The 18050-nt window shown below is 33.6% G+C and overlaps 2 protein-coding genes across 3 annotated transcripts; one reads left to right on the top strand and one right to left on the bottom strand.

The window, feature by feature from the left end:
* The first annotated feature begins 715 nt into the window (after positions 1–715).
* On the top strand, positions 716–10716 carry LOC110815671 (Voltage-gated chloride channel family protein). The gene is made up of 8 exons (XM_022043566.2): positions 716–825; positions 980–1165; positions 1297–1497; positions 1656–1833; positions 5979–6241; positions 7517–7786; positions 7885–9013; positions 10314–10716. Exons 2-8 carry the CDS (start codon positions 1002–1004, stop codon positions 10446–10448), a joined length of 2340 nt encoding a protein of 779 aa, XP_021899258.2. The 5' UTR covers positions 716–825; positions 980–1001; the 3' UTR covers positions 10449–10716.
* Positions 10717–11318: 602 nt separating this feature from the next.
* On the bottom strand, positions 11319–16181 carry CRCK3 (calmodulin-binding receptor-like cytoplasmic kinase 3). Of its 2 annotated transcripts, none has more exons than XM_088206795.1 (7): positions 14967–16181; positions 14480–14710; positions 14136–14395; positions 13533–13692; positions 13331–13420; positions 12255–12553; positions 11319–11674 (listed from the first exon to the last, which is right to left on the bottom strand). In XM_088206795.1, the coding sequence occupies exons 1-7, from the start codon at positions 15259–15261 to the stop codon at positions 11465–11467; spliced, it is 1545 nt and encodes a 514-aa protein (XP_088062921.1). In that variant the 5' UTR covers positions 15262–16181; the 3' UTR covers positions 11319–11464. The 2 variants fall into 2 exon arrangements, with proteins under 2 accessions (XP_088062921.1, XP_088062920.1); XM_088206794.1 differs by having other exon boundaries at positions 13533–13698; positions 14967–16179.
* Between the last annotated feature and the right edge of the window lie 1869 nt (positions 16182–18050).

Consider the following 18050-nt stretch of genomic DNA (forward strand, 5'->3'; position numbering starts at 1 on the left):
TGATAACGATGCATTGAGGAAAAAGACGAACGGAGGGTCGGATGAGGTTAAATTATTATTATTTTTTTAAAATTATAATATTAAATATTATGTGACATATAATTTATTTTTTAATTAATTAAAATATATTATTTATTAAAAATATTGATACATAATATTTATATTAACGATATTAATAATTATTAATAAATAAAGACTAAATTAAAAATATTTCATAAGTATAAAAATTCAATTGACATAAAATATAGACAAAATTTAATTTAAATAAAAACAAATATAACTTCTACAAAACTAATATTTTAACTTATATATATTTATCAACAATAGTTAATTTTAATTTATAAAAAAATATATTATTATCTAGAATAGATTCAGAATTGATTATAAAATTATCTAAATAAAAAAATATATAATTATTGCACGAGAAAAATTTATTTATGCAAAAATAATATATTTTCTTCCATTCTCTTTTTATGAAAAAAAGATTAAATTAAAAATTTAAATTATTATTATTATTTTAATTAAAAAATTTTAACTGTTATAAATAAATTTATTAATATTTAATTAAATTATCGATCATATTAAATTAAATATTATAAATTTATTATTGTTAATTTATAATATATTTATAAAATAATAAATTATATATTTTTAATTAGACATATACTTCTGAAAGTGAGGAGTTATATGTAATTCAACGTATGGGCAAAATTGTAATTTGATTTTCTTTTTCCACGTACCGCGAAGTTGGATTCCTGCTCTGGGCACTCCCGCAGTCGCCGTGGATGAATTTGCCACTCCTCCGTCAACCCATTTCTCCGTCGTGTAACTGAAATTCTGTTTTATTTATTTAAAATAAAATTAAAAAAGAACCGAGATTCTGTTTTTATTTATTTATTTATTTATTTTTTTCGGTTTCTCAGTGGCAAGCTCTGGTTCTCTTTTAATATACTCCTCTAAAACTTCTAATCCATTTTAGATAGACTGAAAAACCAAATTCAATGGAGGTTGGAAATTCAGAGGAGGGAAACCTGAGCAGCCATAACCATGATGAGGACTCAGTCACCATTCCTCTGCTCTCTTCGCTGCGCTCCACCCCAAATTCCACCTCTCAGGTCGCCATCGTCGGAGCCAACGTCTGTCCCATCGAGAGCCTTGATTACGAGTAAGTATTCTCTCACTCTCCTGCAATTTTCATGGCACGCAGTAAACTGAGCTCGTTAATTTGGACTAGCTTCGTTTCGGTTGTTGAGATTTGACTCTTTGCGTTATTTGTGTGTCTTTGCGGGAGAGTAGGATTGCTGAGAACGATTTCTTCAAGCAGGATTGGAGGACTCGGGGAAAGTGCCAGATATTCCAGTACATCTTCATGAAGTGGTTGCTTTGTTTTTTGATTGGCTCGGTGATGGGTCTCATCGGGTTCACCATCAATCTCGCCGTCGAGAATCTCGCTGGTGTTAAGTTCGTCTTCACCTCTAACATGATGTTGGCCGGAAGGTACTTCGCTCTGACTTTCTTTGTTTTTTTTATTCTTGGAATTTATCTTTGCTTCTCCTTCTATTCGTGAAAGTTTAACATCATTAATTCACTGGAATTTGAGAAGTATACATATGGATATGAATGGGTTTAATTATCTAAGTCCTTTTGTTTCGCAGGTATCGGATTGCTTTCCTAATCTTTTCTGTTTCCAATTTGGTTCTGACTTTGTTCGCGTCCACAATTACGGCGTTCATTTCACCGGCGGCTACTGGTTCTGGTATCCCGGAAGTGAAGGCTTACTTGAATGGTGTTGATGCACCCGGAGTATTTTCATTCCGAACTCTGGTCGTCAAGGTGAGGGTCTTTCTTTTTTTTTTTCTCCCTAGAGAAGTTCTGCAGTTGTTTTAGTCGCTGAAGATCTTGGATTATGCCTCTTTTTTTAAACAATCCTTACCGAAGGAAGCTAATAACATTTGTTGTTGGGGATATGTTTGAAATGACGGTGTAAAAATCCAAAACTAAAAAGAAAATGATTTATCATCTAAATGCGGAAGCGAACAATAAAATTAAGGTTTACATTTCTTATGTACTAAATTGAAATGATCAATGGGGTTACGAAAATGTTTTTTCTATATTGGTTCAATAAAAAAAACAAACGATAATTAAAAATAAATAAATAGATATTTTAAGAGATTATTCTCTACTAGCACTTGAAGAGAGTCCGGGAGGTGAACTGCTCACAACCATCTAACTGATCGGGATCTGAATCTTGATATTTTTAATTTGAAATGGTTAATAAAATAGTGAGTTATATTATTTTAATAAGAATGTCATACTAATCACTGATAGAGAAAATCGAAGGTTGGTAAAAATTATAAAATAACTAATAGATTCCTTAATTTAAGTAAATACATTTAATTTTAAAATGTTTTCTTCCATATTTACCGTTACAGATTTTTCCAAAATTAACTTATGAAGACAAGTAAACAAATGACATTTTAATTTTATGTATAAGATTAGTAATTCTTCTTTTTTCCCTACTTACTGGGATCTCTGAGGGTTCATAGAGATATCCCCCTACTCATGAACCTAGTATCTAAATTTGACAATTAATCCGGCTGTTCTCATACCCCGTTCGGTAATGGGCGTCAAAAATACCATCGCCTCGATATCTCGTCTGGTATGAAGGTGAACTATATTTCCCAAACTCTTCCAGTATGAAACTTTTCAGTCTCATCCGACTGAGGTAATGTTCATGGTAGGGTTCCCTATATACCGGGTCCGTCCACCTTTTTCCAGGGTACCCAGTAAACTTTTATATATATAGATTCTCATCAACCAAACAACCACCAATCGCATACCAACATCTCATTACGCATTTACAAATTTATTTAAAAGTCATCTAAGCAAGCAATATAGTTTAACATAACCAAATAACCAAATAAACAGTACAGGAGAAATCAAAATAAACTAAATAACCAAGAACACAATTCAAACTAGCAATTTAATGCACACAAAAAGATAGTAAACATTTTAAACAATACAGGAAAAAAATGAGTAGCTAAACTAGAGCAATCGTACACTGACCGATTCTGTCTTCACTAGTGACCTATAATTATTGTTAGGGTTTTTCTGATTTTCACAAAACACGAGATTATTAATTATTACGTCTCAATTTACTCTAATAGAGAATAGAGTGAGGTATCGTTATTCGGATCGATATTTTGAAACGTCGTACTACTCACTACGCCTCCTAACAGGGTTCAGGTTTCCAGAATTTTTCCTACGGAAATCAAAATACTCGTCATGTACTCAAAACTACCAAAAAAACCTAAAATCGGTGTCAGAAATGCTTCCTGCCCAATTTTAAGGTTTCAGCACGGCGCCGCCGCCGTGCTCCGGCACTGACTCTGCCATCCATGGCAGCAATTTGTCTCGGCCTAATCAGTTTTGGCCGTATCTCTGTGAAAAAACATGTTAGGAAGTCTCGGTTGAGCAGAAAAACCAAAAAATCGAACTTACCGGCGAGGGTCTCCGGGCGCGGCGGCTCTACCGGTTCTCCTTCTCGGCTGAGGTTTTTTCTTTGGCTAATCTGCACAAAAAGGGACGGTGAATACAATGGTCAAAGAATCGTGTGAAATAGGAAACGAGAAGAGAGTCATCGGAGGGGGTTTAAGGTTTTGGCCGTGGCGGCTCCGCCGGGTTTTGCCCACGGTTTTCAGTTCACCCACCATCCCTTTTGCTTCGATATGACCACAAAGAGACTCAGAATCGAATTTCGAGTGGGAAGGAAAAAATTTTACCCCTTTTGGCGGTCGTCGGTGGCTCCGGTGTGGTGGCAATCGATGGTCGATCTCCTTCTCCGGCGAGGGCAAGGCTGATAGGGTTAGGATTTCCTAAAACGCGATACTTAAATACCCATTTCATGTCGATCTAAGCCGTTCGTTCGGGGAGACATGACATACTCTCGTCCGTTAGATCTATCCTATTTGGGGAATGAATTTAGGCCGCACGATCATATTGAATTTGATCGTTCGATCGCGTCTAAAGAGGGAATGCATCTGAGCCATTCATGCGCGTGGGATGAGATCTGGGCCATCAGATCACTGGGCACGCGAATCACTTGCGTGGCTTCCTGCATGGTGCCGATGTCAGTGGAGTTGCCACGCGGCATGCTCTGATTCTCCGGGGCTGTTGACTGGGCCGTCCCACATGGCCAATTTTTTTTTTTTTTTTTTTTATATTTTAACTCTCTGTTTTTAATTTTTCTTTCAAAAATACTCTCCGAATTCAAAATTTCACCCATTTTCTCCAAAATTATTTTCAATTTCGTTCATAATTAATTTTTTCTCAAAGATTTAATAAAATAAAAATAAAATAAAATAAATTAATTATTTAGATAATTCTTTTATAAATAAAATAATAAAGAAAATCATCCCGGGCCGATTTTCGGGCCCGGGTATTACAGATTGTAAGAGCCATAATATTAATCTTTTGCAGGAGGATGTTGGATTCATGTGTTTGGCGATGAAAAGTTTGAAAAAATAAACAGAATACATGAAATGAAAGTGTAAATTAAAGCTTTATGTTTTATTTATCAACTTGTAAATTATTAATGATAGTTAATTATCTTGTCAATCTTTTCTCTCAGAAAGAAAATTTTAGATCTCCTATCAGATCTTTATCATCTATAGGCATTTATCCCTTACTGCCTTTGATTTAACTATAATTTGTAATTTGATACAAGTTGTGTTTGATAAAAGATGTATATCTAACCGGCAGATTACTTGGCTTGATCTGATTTGATCTGTCTATCTCTTGTGTTTACTGGTTACAATCAATGGAATATGAGAGAAATTTTCCAGTACAAGTTATTGAATTTATTATAAATAATCTATAGCTATTAACATATACTAGGAGAAATTTAATTAATATACTGTTTGATCTATATGTTATACTTTTCTAATATGGAAAATAGGAAAAATAGTAAGATTCTATCTTAACAATGATCCTACCTTAGTACTGATCCTACAAGTGTTTGGTTTCTGCTAGATTGTTGTTTTTAAGCCTGCAAGGAAGAGCTGAAATTGGAGATGAGATATGTTAAATATCAGAGTATAACCAATTTTCTCGAAAATTTAAGCTGATAAGAAATCTCAATCTATTATTGGCGAAAATGTTCTTTCATGCACAAGCTTGATGAAGTAAATAATTATCAGAAAAACTTTAAACTTATTGGAAATAATCAAATATACAATTTGTATTTTAATAGAACGGTGGTGGTGACTAATGAGGCTTATAAACTAATTTATAGAGCAAATGTTGCATCAAATATTTAGATACTTATTCAGTTTTTTTTTTTTTTAATCTTATTATCTTATGTCTAAAAAAATTAACTTTGGTTATAGATTTCTTACATTTTTTTTTGGAGGGGTGTGGGTTGCAGAGGCAACTCTAATTGATTTTATTACAAGATAGTAGGTAAGCCAGATGCAAGATTAATTTGCTAAATGACTGTAACTAGGAATGGAAGAAAAAGTTCTGTTAGATGCGAGGAAGGTACGCATGGGGAGAGAGTTGACTGTATCCTTTTGATGACAAATCCCACAATCACTTAGGCAGTTTGAAGTTCTTTAGGAAATGCATTCATGCAAATGACATTGTTCCTTGCCTCTATCTTTTGTTGAATTCTGAATATATTGATTTAAACTATTTTGTTGTTATGTGAAAGTCTATGTTACTTGTCTTGAATAGCTTCCAGACCTTACTCTCCTCCCTGTTATTTTGTAAGGCATGGGATACTCCAACTGACATAAGACTTTCTTCAGGAATTGTCGGGAAAACTTTATGAAAGCCCACTATTGAGAGTTTCAAACATCTTTGTCTCCCTAAGATTGCTAAGTTCTTCATTATTTTTTACCCTGTCAAACTAAAAGAAAGCAGTTCATATCTTTCCTCTATAACTAGAAGTCTCATACTCATATTTCCTTGGGATACAGATAATAGGAAGCATTACTGCAGTATCGTCCTCTCTTTTTGTGGGTAAGGCCGGCCCTATGGTCCATATGGGTGCCTGTGTTGCATCTTTGCTGGGTCAAGGTGGCTCCAAGAAATATGGCTTAACATGGAAATGGCTTCGCTTCTTTAAAAATGACCGAGATCGACGAGATCTTGCAACATGTGGATCAGCTGCTGGGATTGCTGCCTCATTTCGTGCTCCATTAGGTGGTGTGCTGTTTGCTTTGGAGGAAATGTCATCCTGGTATTTTGAGCTATCTGGATAAACTTGTTTTCTCTCTCTAGGATGGGTTTTGGCTTATCCAAGAATTTTCATATATTTGAGTATTTCATGCTACTAGTATTTCTTACTTATATTTATGTTTTCTCCTCTCGTGTTGTTAGATTAATTATGATAGCATTCTGTTTGCTGCTGGTGTCACATTGAATTCTTTCTTGAGAGCACTAGTTTTGTGTTCCATGTTCATAAACTCTTTATGGAGTTCATTAGACAAGTTATCAAGCTGATAAAATGAAAGTTGATTCATTGATATTGTTGAAAGTGTATACCTTGGAATCATTATCTAGTGCCATCAAGCAAAGATTTGCTTGCTCGATGTAAAAGTTTCTTTCCTTTATGGTGGAGGCATCAGCATTTAGACCAACTGGCTACAAGTACCTTTCTTGTACTAGGGAGAATAGGTTTGTTAGGCTTGATATGACTAATTGTTTAAACTGTCATATGTAGGTTCAAGTTTCTTGGAGTACTTTATTCTACACTTTTTTTAAGATTTTTTTAATTTTCTTTGCAACGTGACAACCTCTGCTTTATCTGAACCATCTTTGCTTTTGTTGTCGCTTATCATTGAGCCTTGAGAGCAATGGTTTTTCTCTTAGGCCTTTTGTCATCTTTAATTTATGATCCCTACTTGAGTCAACAATGACTTCAATCCTCTAAGAAAAACAAAAATAAAAAGTTTTTTAGATATGTAACTATGTAGACTGAGATTCTTTCCAAAAAACCCAATCATAGGTCGTAAAGACCGAAATTCAAACAAGAAAGCTTCAAGCTTGCTGCAGAATTTTACAGTAAGTTGGTTGGTTGCTAAATCCCAAACCTAGGACTAATAAATCCAAATTAAGAATTTCTATCGATGGTTCTTCGATCTTCATATTTACTTATCTTCACTTATCACTTTGCTAAGCATGTTGTCTCTCTCTGCTCTATCTTCTAAAACCCACCATATGTAACATAACACATTTAAAATAGAGTTAACTCACGACATTGTAACCATGAGGGAAAATGAAAGTTTCTATATACCAGTAAATTTGCTATTATCAGGAGATAATCACCTGGCTACCTGCTGCTCCTGCACATGTGCATGCTCATGCAAGCTACATGATCCAGGCCTTTAACAATGCCAATAACCAATTTGTTGTTATCCTCGTGTTGCATTTGGGTGGGACATAAAATTCCAGAACATTGTAGTTATCATATATTTTGCTGTCAGGACATCAAGGTCAAGATTTTGTTATGCAGGTGGAGAAGTGCACTTCTATGGAGAGCGTTCTTCACAGCAGCTACTGTTGCAATTCTTCTCCGTGCTTTGATTGATGTTTGTTTAAGTGGCAAGTGTGGGTTATTTGGCAAAGGTGGCCTGATAATGTTTGATGCCTATTCAGAAAATGTTTCATATCATCTGCAAGATTTGCCTCCTGTGCTTCTCCTTGGAGTTGTGGGTGGCATTTTGGGAAGTTTGTACAATTTTCTTTTAGATAAGGTTCTACGAGTTTACAATCTTATTCATGAGTAAGTTCCCTTTCTGGTTTTGTGATTTAACACATTTTCTTTTTCATTCTTTAAAATGTAGTAGCATGTAATTGGAATTAATTTCTTTTTCACCTCAGGAAAGGTGTCTCATGCAAAATTTTTGTTGCCTGCTCCATCTCCATTTTCACATCCTGTCTTCTATTTGGATTGCCCTTTCTCGCCTCATGCCAACCATGCCCTTCAGATGCTTCAGAAGCCTGTCCTACAATTGGCCGGTCAGGGAACTACAAGAAGTACCAATGTCCTCCTGGTCACTATAATGATCTTGCTAGCCTCTTTTTCAACACAAATGATGATGCTATCAGGAACCTTTTCAGCAAAAATACTGATGAAGAGTTCCAGTTTGTCTCAATTCTCATATTTTTTGTCACCTGTTTCTTTCTTAGTATCATAAGCTATGGGATTGTTGCTCCTGCGGGTCTCTTCGTCCCTGTTATTGTGACTGGAGCATCATATGGTCGTTTTGTTGGTATGCTACTTGGTTCGGACTCAACTCTTAATCATGGTCTCTTTGCTGTACTGGGTGCTGCTTCATTTCTTGGTGGATCTATGAGGATGACGGTTTCTTTGTGTGTCATTATCCTAGAATTGACCAATAATCTACTATTGTTGCCACTAATAATGTTGGTTCTTCTTGTTTCCAAGACTGTTGCTGATGCTTTTAATGCCAATATATATGACCTCATAATGAAAGCAAAGGGTTTTCCATACCTAGAAGCTCATGCTGAGCCTTACATGAGACAGTTGACAGTTGCTGATGTAGTCACAGGCCCACTAAATCTCTTTAATGGAATCGAGAAGGTCAGTAACATAGTCCACATTCTGAGAACAACAAGTCATAATGGCTTTCCAGTAATTGATCAGTCTCCACTCTCTAAAACCCCCATTCTCTATGGTTTAATCCTCCGTGCTCATCTTATCACATTGCTAAAGAAGAAGAACTTCTTGTCCAGTCCAGTGCCAGCAGGAACTGATGCCCTCGAGCAGTTCTCATCAGATGATTTTGCAAAGAGGGGTTCAGGCAACGGTGACAAGATAGAGGATATAGAATTAACTGAGGAAGAAATGGAGATGTTCTTAGACTTACATCCTTTTACTAATGCTTCGCCATATACTGTTGTGGAGACTATGTCACTAGCTAAGGCGCTCATTCTTTTTCGTGAAGTTGGTTTAAGGCACTTATTGGTGATACCCAAGATCTCTAGTGTAAGAAACTTGTCGTATTTATTTTTTTTATTTTTTCATGGTAGGTATTTGCATAAAAATTCAAGGTACTTCTAAATTGTGAACAAAAATGCACTTGTTAGACTTATTAGGGTAATAGCTGAAATGAAAAATATCGAAGGTTATTTTATTCATGAGACATATATATTACTTATAATATTACAAAGCAGAGTTCTACTCTATATGAACATATACCAATGGAGGGAAAAAACATGTTAGTCTCATTCTCGTTACTATCTTTGGATGGTGTGAAAGAGGGAAACAAGAGAGCTCTTGAGGGGGTGAAAGATGAATTTGATAGGGTTAGAGATTGATTGTTCCAAACACTTAGTTTCTTGGTTATGAGTCATTCTCTTTATACAATAAAAGATTTTAAGTATTTTAATGATATTTTGATTGACATGTAAATATTTTTTGTACATGAGTTGACACCTTCTCAGTACTTATAAATTAATGAATCATATTATATTTTTTTATTTAAAAAAAAAAAATTTAGTCTACAAGATTTAGGTTGTATATTTTATAAAGTAGATTTCTAGTCTAACATGAACATGTAGATCTCTAGTTTAAGATTTAGGTTGTATAATCCTAATGATACAAAGAATCATAATATTAGTAATAAATATAAATTATAGTATAGATTAAGTTTTAACCCTTTCATAGCACACTCTTCCTTGTCTTCCCATGGTTATGCCATGTTTAGTTAATAAAAACTGCTTTGAGTTTTCATTTTGTAAATGCATATGAATTTGGACATGAATAGTATAGAAAATGACAATAAGGCTTAGGAAATGATAGTGAAATACGATAGAAGTTGAAAAACAACTCTGAATCTTTCTAAACTTGTGCTATATTCGCACTATTATTTTTTAATTTTTGAAAAATGATAGTGAAAAAATGTCATGTTTTTATTTTATAGTTTTCCACACCTAAACATTGGCTTAATTATTCAAATACTTGACTGGTAATTGCAACCCTGTCTTATGTGAAGCTTCCCTCCCCTTTTTTCATTTTTTAAAATTTCCAGTATTCATGTAATTTATACCGTCAATTTGATAATCTATGGTGCCATGTAATCGCTTTTCTTATGGAATTTTAGTCTAGTAGTAGTTTGTAAATGGTATATGTTTCACCAGGCATTTCTGTTCCTCACATTGGAGCTGGTATGTGTATGAATCATGCCATGCTTGCATGTCTTAAACACAATTGTTTACGTTAATTAATATTTTCCCTGCAAATATCCTTATTGATCAGTCTAAATTCCAATGTTCCTTAATTGCAGATGTCACCTGTGGTGGGCATATTGACAAGGCATGATTTCATGCCCGAGCATCTATTGGGTTTGCAGCCTTCTCTGATAAGAAGCAGGTGGAAGAGATTGAGAATCAGGTTCCCGGCCTTATTTAATTGGTTATAGGGTAATTTCAGTGAACTATGCAGGTCAGACCAAGGAACATATTTGTAAGTAATCCTATTTGAGCAGCAGAAAGTGGCTGAATCATACAATTAAATTCCTCATCGATTCTGGATTGAAGACATGGTAAGAGAGAATGGAATAATTTTTTTTTTTCTGCTTTCTCTATGTACTAAAACTGCGCTAACTCAATCGAGTTTTGATTTGGAGAATGGAGAAAGCTTTAATAAATTATCATTCTCGCTCTTCTATTTGAGCTTTTATTTTGGCATCTTTCCTCGTCATGAGTGCAGTTTTGTTTGTGAATCATGATAAATTGATAGAGAAATATAACCTGTAAGCACGTCGAGATTATAATCATAGGATTCAGATTGTTATTCTTGTTTTCTTTTCTACCATTATGGAGGGAGATCTGAGATTGTATCAGCATGCTTCTGCAACAATAGCAAGACAAGTCTATCGTTCTTCCTCTCATGTTTTCTGAGCAGCTGTTCAATCAGGTAGCAACAATACTGAATGTTTGTTCTGTATGGAATTTACTGAATTATGCAAGTAACTGTTAAATTATTCAACATTAGTCATGGAGTGGAAAATTCACAGCATTAAATTATTCTCACTTGCACTCTTCTTTTGGAGCAATTTTTTAGTTAAATTAGAGTACACCTTCCTTACAATTTAGACTAGCCCTTTGGCGAACTCTAGTTTCTTTATGGTATAGTCTTTCTGTTCTTTTTCTTCTCATATATATATATATATGTATATGTATGTATAATGTCTGGAGACACAGTGCAATGTCCGGATGAAATTCTCAAGCCCACACCATATCCAGATATACATTTAAAAAATTAATGATGAAGCCAGGAAAAGAATCCCTTGGTGAAGGTACAGCTTTATTACTACATTTTGGTTTTTACACATTAAACTAAGAAGAAAAAGAGAGAAATGAGTAAGACAAAAAAGAAGGGAATAAAAAACATTTGATGAATCAAGCAGAGAGCACATTTAGTTTTGTAGGCTTGTTATTCTCTTCTTACACTCTTGATATAATCCGCCCTTATCGCCCATAACTGCTCTCCGACTACTTTCATGTCCGGCCGGTCCCTCCTTATCGGTGCTGCACAATGAAATGCCAAGCTAAATATTTTCTTTACGATTTTCACATCCACCACCTCCTCCATTAAAGGGTCCACCAAGTCTCGTATAAATCCTTCATCGTACTTATTGAAAGCCTGTACAAGTACCATAAATTCATGCAAGGTTTAGATTGTGGAAGAAGGAAGAAAGGGGGAACATTTACATTTCAGATGTGTAGTATCTAGATCTACATGTGAAATGAATTTGGTTTAAATGTCAGTTTTAAAGAATATAGATGAGAATACTATACAAATTAGATAAAACATTGTATTAAAAAAGTCTAATTGTAAATTAATTCTACATTCAATTCAAATTAGGTCCTTTTATGAATACTCCTAACAAGTTGTGGATTAAAAGATTCATCGTTATGAAATCAAAGATGAGCGAAATTAATTTAATTGTGTAAAAATGTAAATTTGGACCATGCAAATCAAGGACTTGGGAAAGTTTCCATATTGCTGCAAGTTAAACAGTTCAGTTATCACACATAGGGGCACATGTAATTCTATTGCACATGCATTTTTGTGTTTTGTGTGAGAGAATTTCTGTAACACAAGTGCCTGGATCGCATTCAACATAAGATAAATTCCGTGTCTATGTTTTGAGAGAACTTGCAAATATCAATTGGAGAAGTAAACTGATATCATGTCAAGAGGAAAGGAAGATGAAACATACCCATCTAAGTGTCACTCGCTCCTCAAAGGGTCTCTTTGATTCAATAGGACGACGGCCTGTTAGCATTTCTATAAGTAAGATCCCAAATGAATATACATCGCTTTTGGAAGTGAGTTGATACGTTCTCATATACTCGGGATCAAGGTAACCAACTGTTCCTTTCACTTGGGTCGAAATATGTGTCTCATTGGAATCCATCGAGCCAAACCTTGCAAATCCAAAATCAGCTACTTTTGCTCTCATGCTTTTTGTTAGAAGAATGTTGGATGACTTGACATCTCTATGGATGATCTGCTTCTCTGTTTAAAGGCAAGCCGGAGGTCAAGTAAATAACATACCTTTCAAAAACCACAAGCAAGTAACACATGAAGGACTAGCTTTGATTAACTCATTTGGCATCTTCATGAGCATCAAATTTATTGATTAACTCAATCTAGAATTCTGCCAGTTCTGCGGATCATGTTGGCTTGCACATACAAGCACATGATAAGAACCTAAGAATCATGTTGGCATATAACACTAAGCTCGATCGTCAAATGGTTACATTAAATCTAATTTTTTATGAGAAAAAATGAATTGGAGATATAAAAACAGCATAATCAACAACATAGAAAATCAATATTTTTAATGGAACATCCAGTTTTTTATTTTATAAAGTGAAAAGCAAAGTCGGGGAGGACTAAATAAACCTGAAAATTCATAATTATTTTCATCCTTAGATTTCGGAAGAGAGTGATGAAAAGAGAGGGAAAGGGAGAGATGAAATTAAGATCTTTATTATCTTAACTGTAGAAGATCAAAAAGAGAGGAAAAAGAGAGAAGATGGATAAATGAAGGAAGAGAAGAGAAGAGATAAAAAAATTCAGCAAATGATTCCAACTTGAATCTAGTAATACGTACTTATGATTTCTATTTACTAAATATAAAATTATAAGTTGTCTGGAAAAAAAAGCTTCCATCTCCAACTTCCAAATGTAAGATCTGGGGTGTTTGGAGAGGAACCCTATTCTACTTATCTATTTTTGTTCACCATATAGATCATGGAAACAAGCTAACTAAGTAGAATGCTTCTTTACCTGCATATAGATGAAGATATGTTAGGCCATGAGCCACATCAATCGCAATTTCAAGCCTCTGGTTAAAATCCAAGATTTTACCACGTCGACCTGCCAAGATTACCCATGAAACAATTATCATCCATGTTACTGCTTAGATTAACCTACTAGAAATATTAATATTCATTTTTACAAGAAGAGATCTTAAATTAAGCAACCTTACCATCCAAATGCTCCCTAAGAGTGCCATTTGGAACATACTCTGTTATGATAAGGCGTTCATGTCCTGTGTCAACATAACCAAGTAGCCTCACCAAACACCGATGATCAATTTTGGCTAAAAGTTCAACTTCACTGCTGAATTCAGTTCGCAAGCTCTCAAACTGTTCCTATTTTATTGATTTACATGAAAATACTACAGGAAATAAATAAGATGACTTCTTTGATACACACAATTCTATAAAAGAATAATTTAGGATATTCATCAATTTACTTCTTTTAGTAGAATTTAATCTACTTATATTATTATTATGAATAATGGCAGCTGTAAAACAAACTAATATGGAATATCAGGATCAACAAATGTCCTGTCAGAGAAATTTACCAAGTAGACATTTGCCCATCCCACTTTAGCCAAGAAGAAACCGTTCTATAGCTTTGTTCTTTCTAAAGAACAAACCCGCTATTGCTTCCTTATCTTCATTTTGTTTATTCTAGTTTTGCTTGGGTCTGTTCCAAATTTCATTTTATGGCATAAATTCCAAGACTCCTATATATGCATGAAATGGTTTGGAAGGAGCATCTACGTTATCTCATGACCATTTACCTTCTTGGCTCGTTTTATGGCAACCACATGGCCATCTTCCAGCTGCGCCTTGTAAACAGTCCCAAAGCCACCTTCACCAATTTGTAGGGATGGTGAGAAATTGTGGGTTGCTCTAGCAACCTGAACCATACTGAGATGAATTGGTCCGATTACACTGAGTTTCGGAGACAATGAGAATTTAGGACTAGGCGGTACCCTAAGTGGACTGGCTGGAATCTTATCAGATGCAGTGTTTATTTCAAACGGAGAAGTTGAATCCACTGCAAGAACATTCATTTGTCATTATACCTCAAATACAACAAGAATAAATTTGATTTTTAAGGTAAAAACAAACGTTAACTCACTTGAATTTTGATCCTTTGCGAGAGCTGTATGTGGAGGTGGTTTTCTTCGCTTATAGAAGCAAGGACAGAGAAAAGCACAGCATAAGGAAAAAACACCAGCCGCTGCAAAGCTAACCTTTTTCAGGGTTGACATTGGTTTGTGAACATTCCTCATCTCTCCTGGATGAATTTCCTTACCATCCTTATCCTCATGCTGCAAAATCTTTCTTCCTGCTTTGAGCCGGAAGTCATCTGCACACACAGTAGAAAATGATCAGTTCCTTTGAAAGATTACCATCAATGTTACTAAATTTGGGTTCAAGGCAATTTATTTTAAGCTATGTGTGGAACAAATTAAGAACTTTCACGGAGTTTCATTTGAAAATCCATAAAGATAGAACTTGAACAAAATATGAATTTTGAAATGAATTCCACAAAACTTCTTGATTGCTTCCAAAGATAGCCTTAATCACACACCATCAAATGATAATCTCATATTAATGTATACCTGGTGAATGGTGTATTAATGCACAATAATCATTCCAGGCAAAGTGTTTGAGGATGCATCCATTTGCAGAGTGGAACTGAACGGCTTTACAGAACAAAACTTTGTCAACTAGGTTCCCATTTATGTAAAACGATTCATCTCGATACGAATTAATCGAGTAGGCTAAGTAGACAGAACCACAGTAATTCGATTGTATCACAAACCCGGATGCAAATATTATCTCTAAATGCATTAATAGCAGTAGACTAAACGCAGCACTAGCCATTTTCAACATACTAAACTGCTTGATTTCCATCTTGGAGAAACAAGCTAATAAATGAAAGAATCCTAATCTATGGAAGCTGCCACGAACCAAAGCTGAGAAGCAGAAGATGTGAAAACACTAAGTGGAAATTGCAGAACTTGTGATATTCAACCCAGTAGTCTTCACATTCAATTAGTTTAAATTATAAAGAACCGTCAACACTGAAATTGAGTTCTTCCCCAGGCCAACAATTAAGAAAAGAAACCCATCCAAACCTTGAGAATTTTCTCGACTTTCAATCAAGCAAATCCATCTCTCGTAAGTTCAGTTCGAAATCAGACCAAAGCCTTAAAAACCCAATTCAGAAACTGACAACATGCTTGAACCTCTGATGGAAACTGAGCTGATACTCCATTCATGACTTCTAATTCATACCATCAAGTGAGAAAGTTCACGAATTCCTTGACACCCACTTCTGAAAAATCAAGACCCAGTTGAATACACGAGATACTCAAACCCCCTAAAGCCTCAAATCTCCACTAATCCTTCAACACCCAATTCACCAAGTAAAGAAACGAAGCAAACCCAGAAAACCAAATAGCCAGTACTTCACAATCCAAACTAGGAAAACGAAGAAGATCAATTATCCATTCAAACTTGAAATAGCCATACCCTCCTACTCCTGAAACAGATAACAGCGACAAGAGACAGCCTCGAAAGCTGCTATTCAATAAGAAACAATGAGAGAAAAAGACGGAGGACCGGACATGAAAAGAAAATAACAGGTTATAGGAAATATTCTCGGGCAAGAAACTATTTTTTTTAGTTCAGAAACCGGCCTTCATTTCTTGCGAAATAGATGATGATGATGATGATGATGCGCTTCGATGTAACCATGGCCGTCTCTAGCTTGCCTTGCGTTTGTTTGATTACATTTTTTTTAATTTATTAAGTTTGATTAAACGAAATTAGCCTTGAGTCGGCCATTATTGACCGTCTTGAAAATGCTGCGCTATTGCCTTTTCACAAAGAGACGATGGGGGTATTTTGGTAATTGTAGCGTTTCGTTTCGTGCGCAGACAACAAGTCATGGTCATTGGTCGTGAAAATTGGCAATGGAGATCAACGGCCAAGATCAAAACCTTGAGCGGAGAGGGGACCCCACAACCTACGATATAGATACCAACATTCTTTGAGTTCACAATATTAATGATGGCTTTTTTAATAAAAGTTTTAATTAATATCATGAGTTCATTAATTTATAAAGTTTAATAAATATTTATAAAAATACGATAATTAAATTAAATTAAAATTTATTATAATTTTTAAATAAAAATAAATATTTTATAATAATTAATTCATTTTAAAAAAATAATTATATTTTACTTAATTATCATTTTCTGCATTAACTTAAACTTAATAATATATAATGACAATACAATTTATAAGATATTCTATAAATATATACATATATATATAAAGGATGGGTCCCACTTGTGTTTGACTATGAAATGCGTGTCTCCCCCAAAAAATAAAAAGTGTGTTCATATTTGTGATAGAAAATATGATAGTGATTAATTTTTATATTCATTTTTTATGGGTTTTTTAATAATTTAATGACTAATTGATTAGTGTTTTACAATTAATTAATTAATAATGAAACTGAAATATAATTAAAATATTAAAAAATTACTCTAAAGTCTACTATATATATATATAATATATGTATTGAGATAATATTTACTTAACCCTAATTGTAGGATATATATATATATATATATATGTGTGTGTGTGTGTGTTATAATACCACATGGACTAGCTGGCACTAACCCATTACAGTAACGTTAATTATTGAATCAATTATGACGTGAGAGAGCCAACATCATAATTCATATATATATATATATATACATATACATATATATATATATATATAAATGAACCGTGGCTCTCAATAAAAAGAAAAAGATATTGTGGAAGGGGCAAAATAATAATAATAATTATTGCAGCATAGAATAATAAAATTAATGTATAATATAATCTAATAATTATATAATATTTTAAAATAAAATTTAATTTAATTACTGTAATTATATCAATACATTAATAAATTATATTATTTTATAATATTTTAATTTAAGTTAAAATCTAAAATTAAAGATGATTATTTTGGTAAATTTTGTTAATTAAAATTTACGACTGTAATATCAATTAATAATTGTGGAATTAAACGTACATCTAAATTTTATTTTATTATATTATATATATATATATATTATTTATTATTTTTTATATATGAGATAATTAAAATTATAAAAACTAAATTATAAATAACAAATTATTTAATAATAAGGCAAAAAGTATATTTTATTTTTTTTAAAAAAAAATCAAGAGTTGCGCGAGTAAACCGCGTGCCTTCGTGGGCTCTTGAGTGTACGGGAACTGCGTGTCTTCATGGGTCATGGGCCATGAAAACTGGGTCATGGCCCAAACAATATGGGCCAACCCGACTAAGAGTATTTTAAAAAAATAAAATAAAATAATAATGCAAGTAATAAAAATGATTTTATTTTATTATTAGTTAATTTAAAATATTATGATCTTGTTGATCAAAATAAAAAATAAAAAAGTTAATTTTATTTTCCCATTAAAATCTTGTTGTGTTATATAAAGATTGTTATGTTTTTAATATTAAAAGAATATTACGTAATAAATGAGTATTCTAATAATAATATCAAATATTAATTTCACGATGTTAAATATCTCACTTATAAAAAAAAAATCTGAATAAATACGAAAAAAATCTCAAAATGAGCGAAAATATTTATGATATGTTAAAT

This window comes from Carica papaya, chromosome 7, assembly GCF_054855325.1.
Source record: "Carica papaya isolate Zhongbai chromosome 7, ASM5485532v1, whole genome shotgun sequence".
Taxonomy (NCBI): Eukaryota; Viridiplantae; Streptophyta; class Magnoliopsida; order Brassicales; family Caricaceae; genus Carica; species Carica papaya.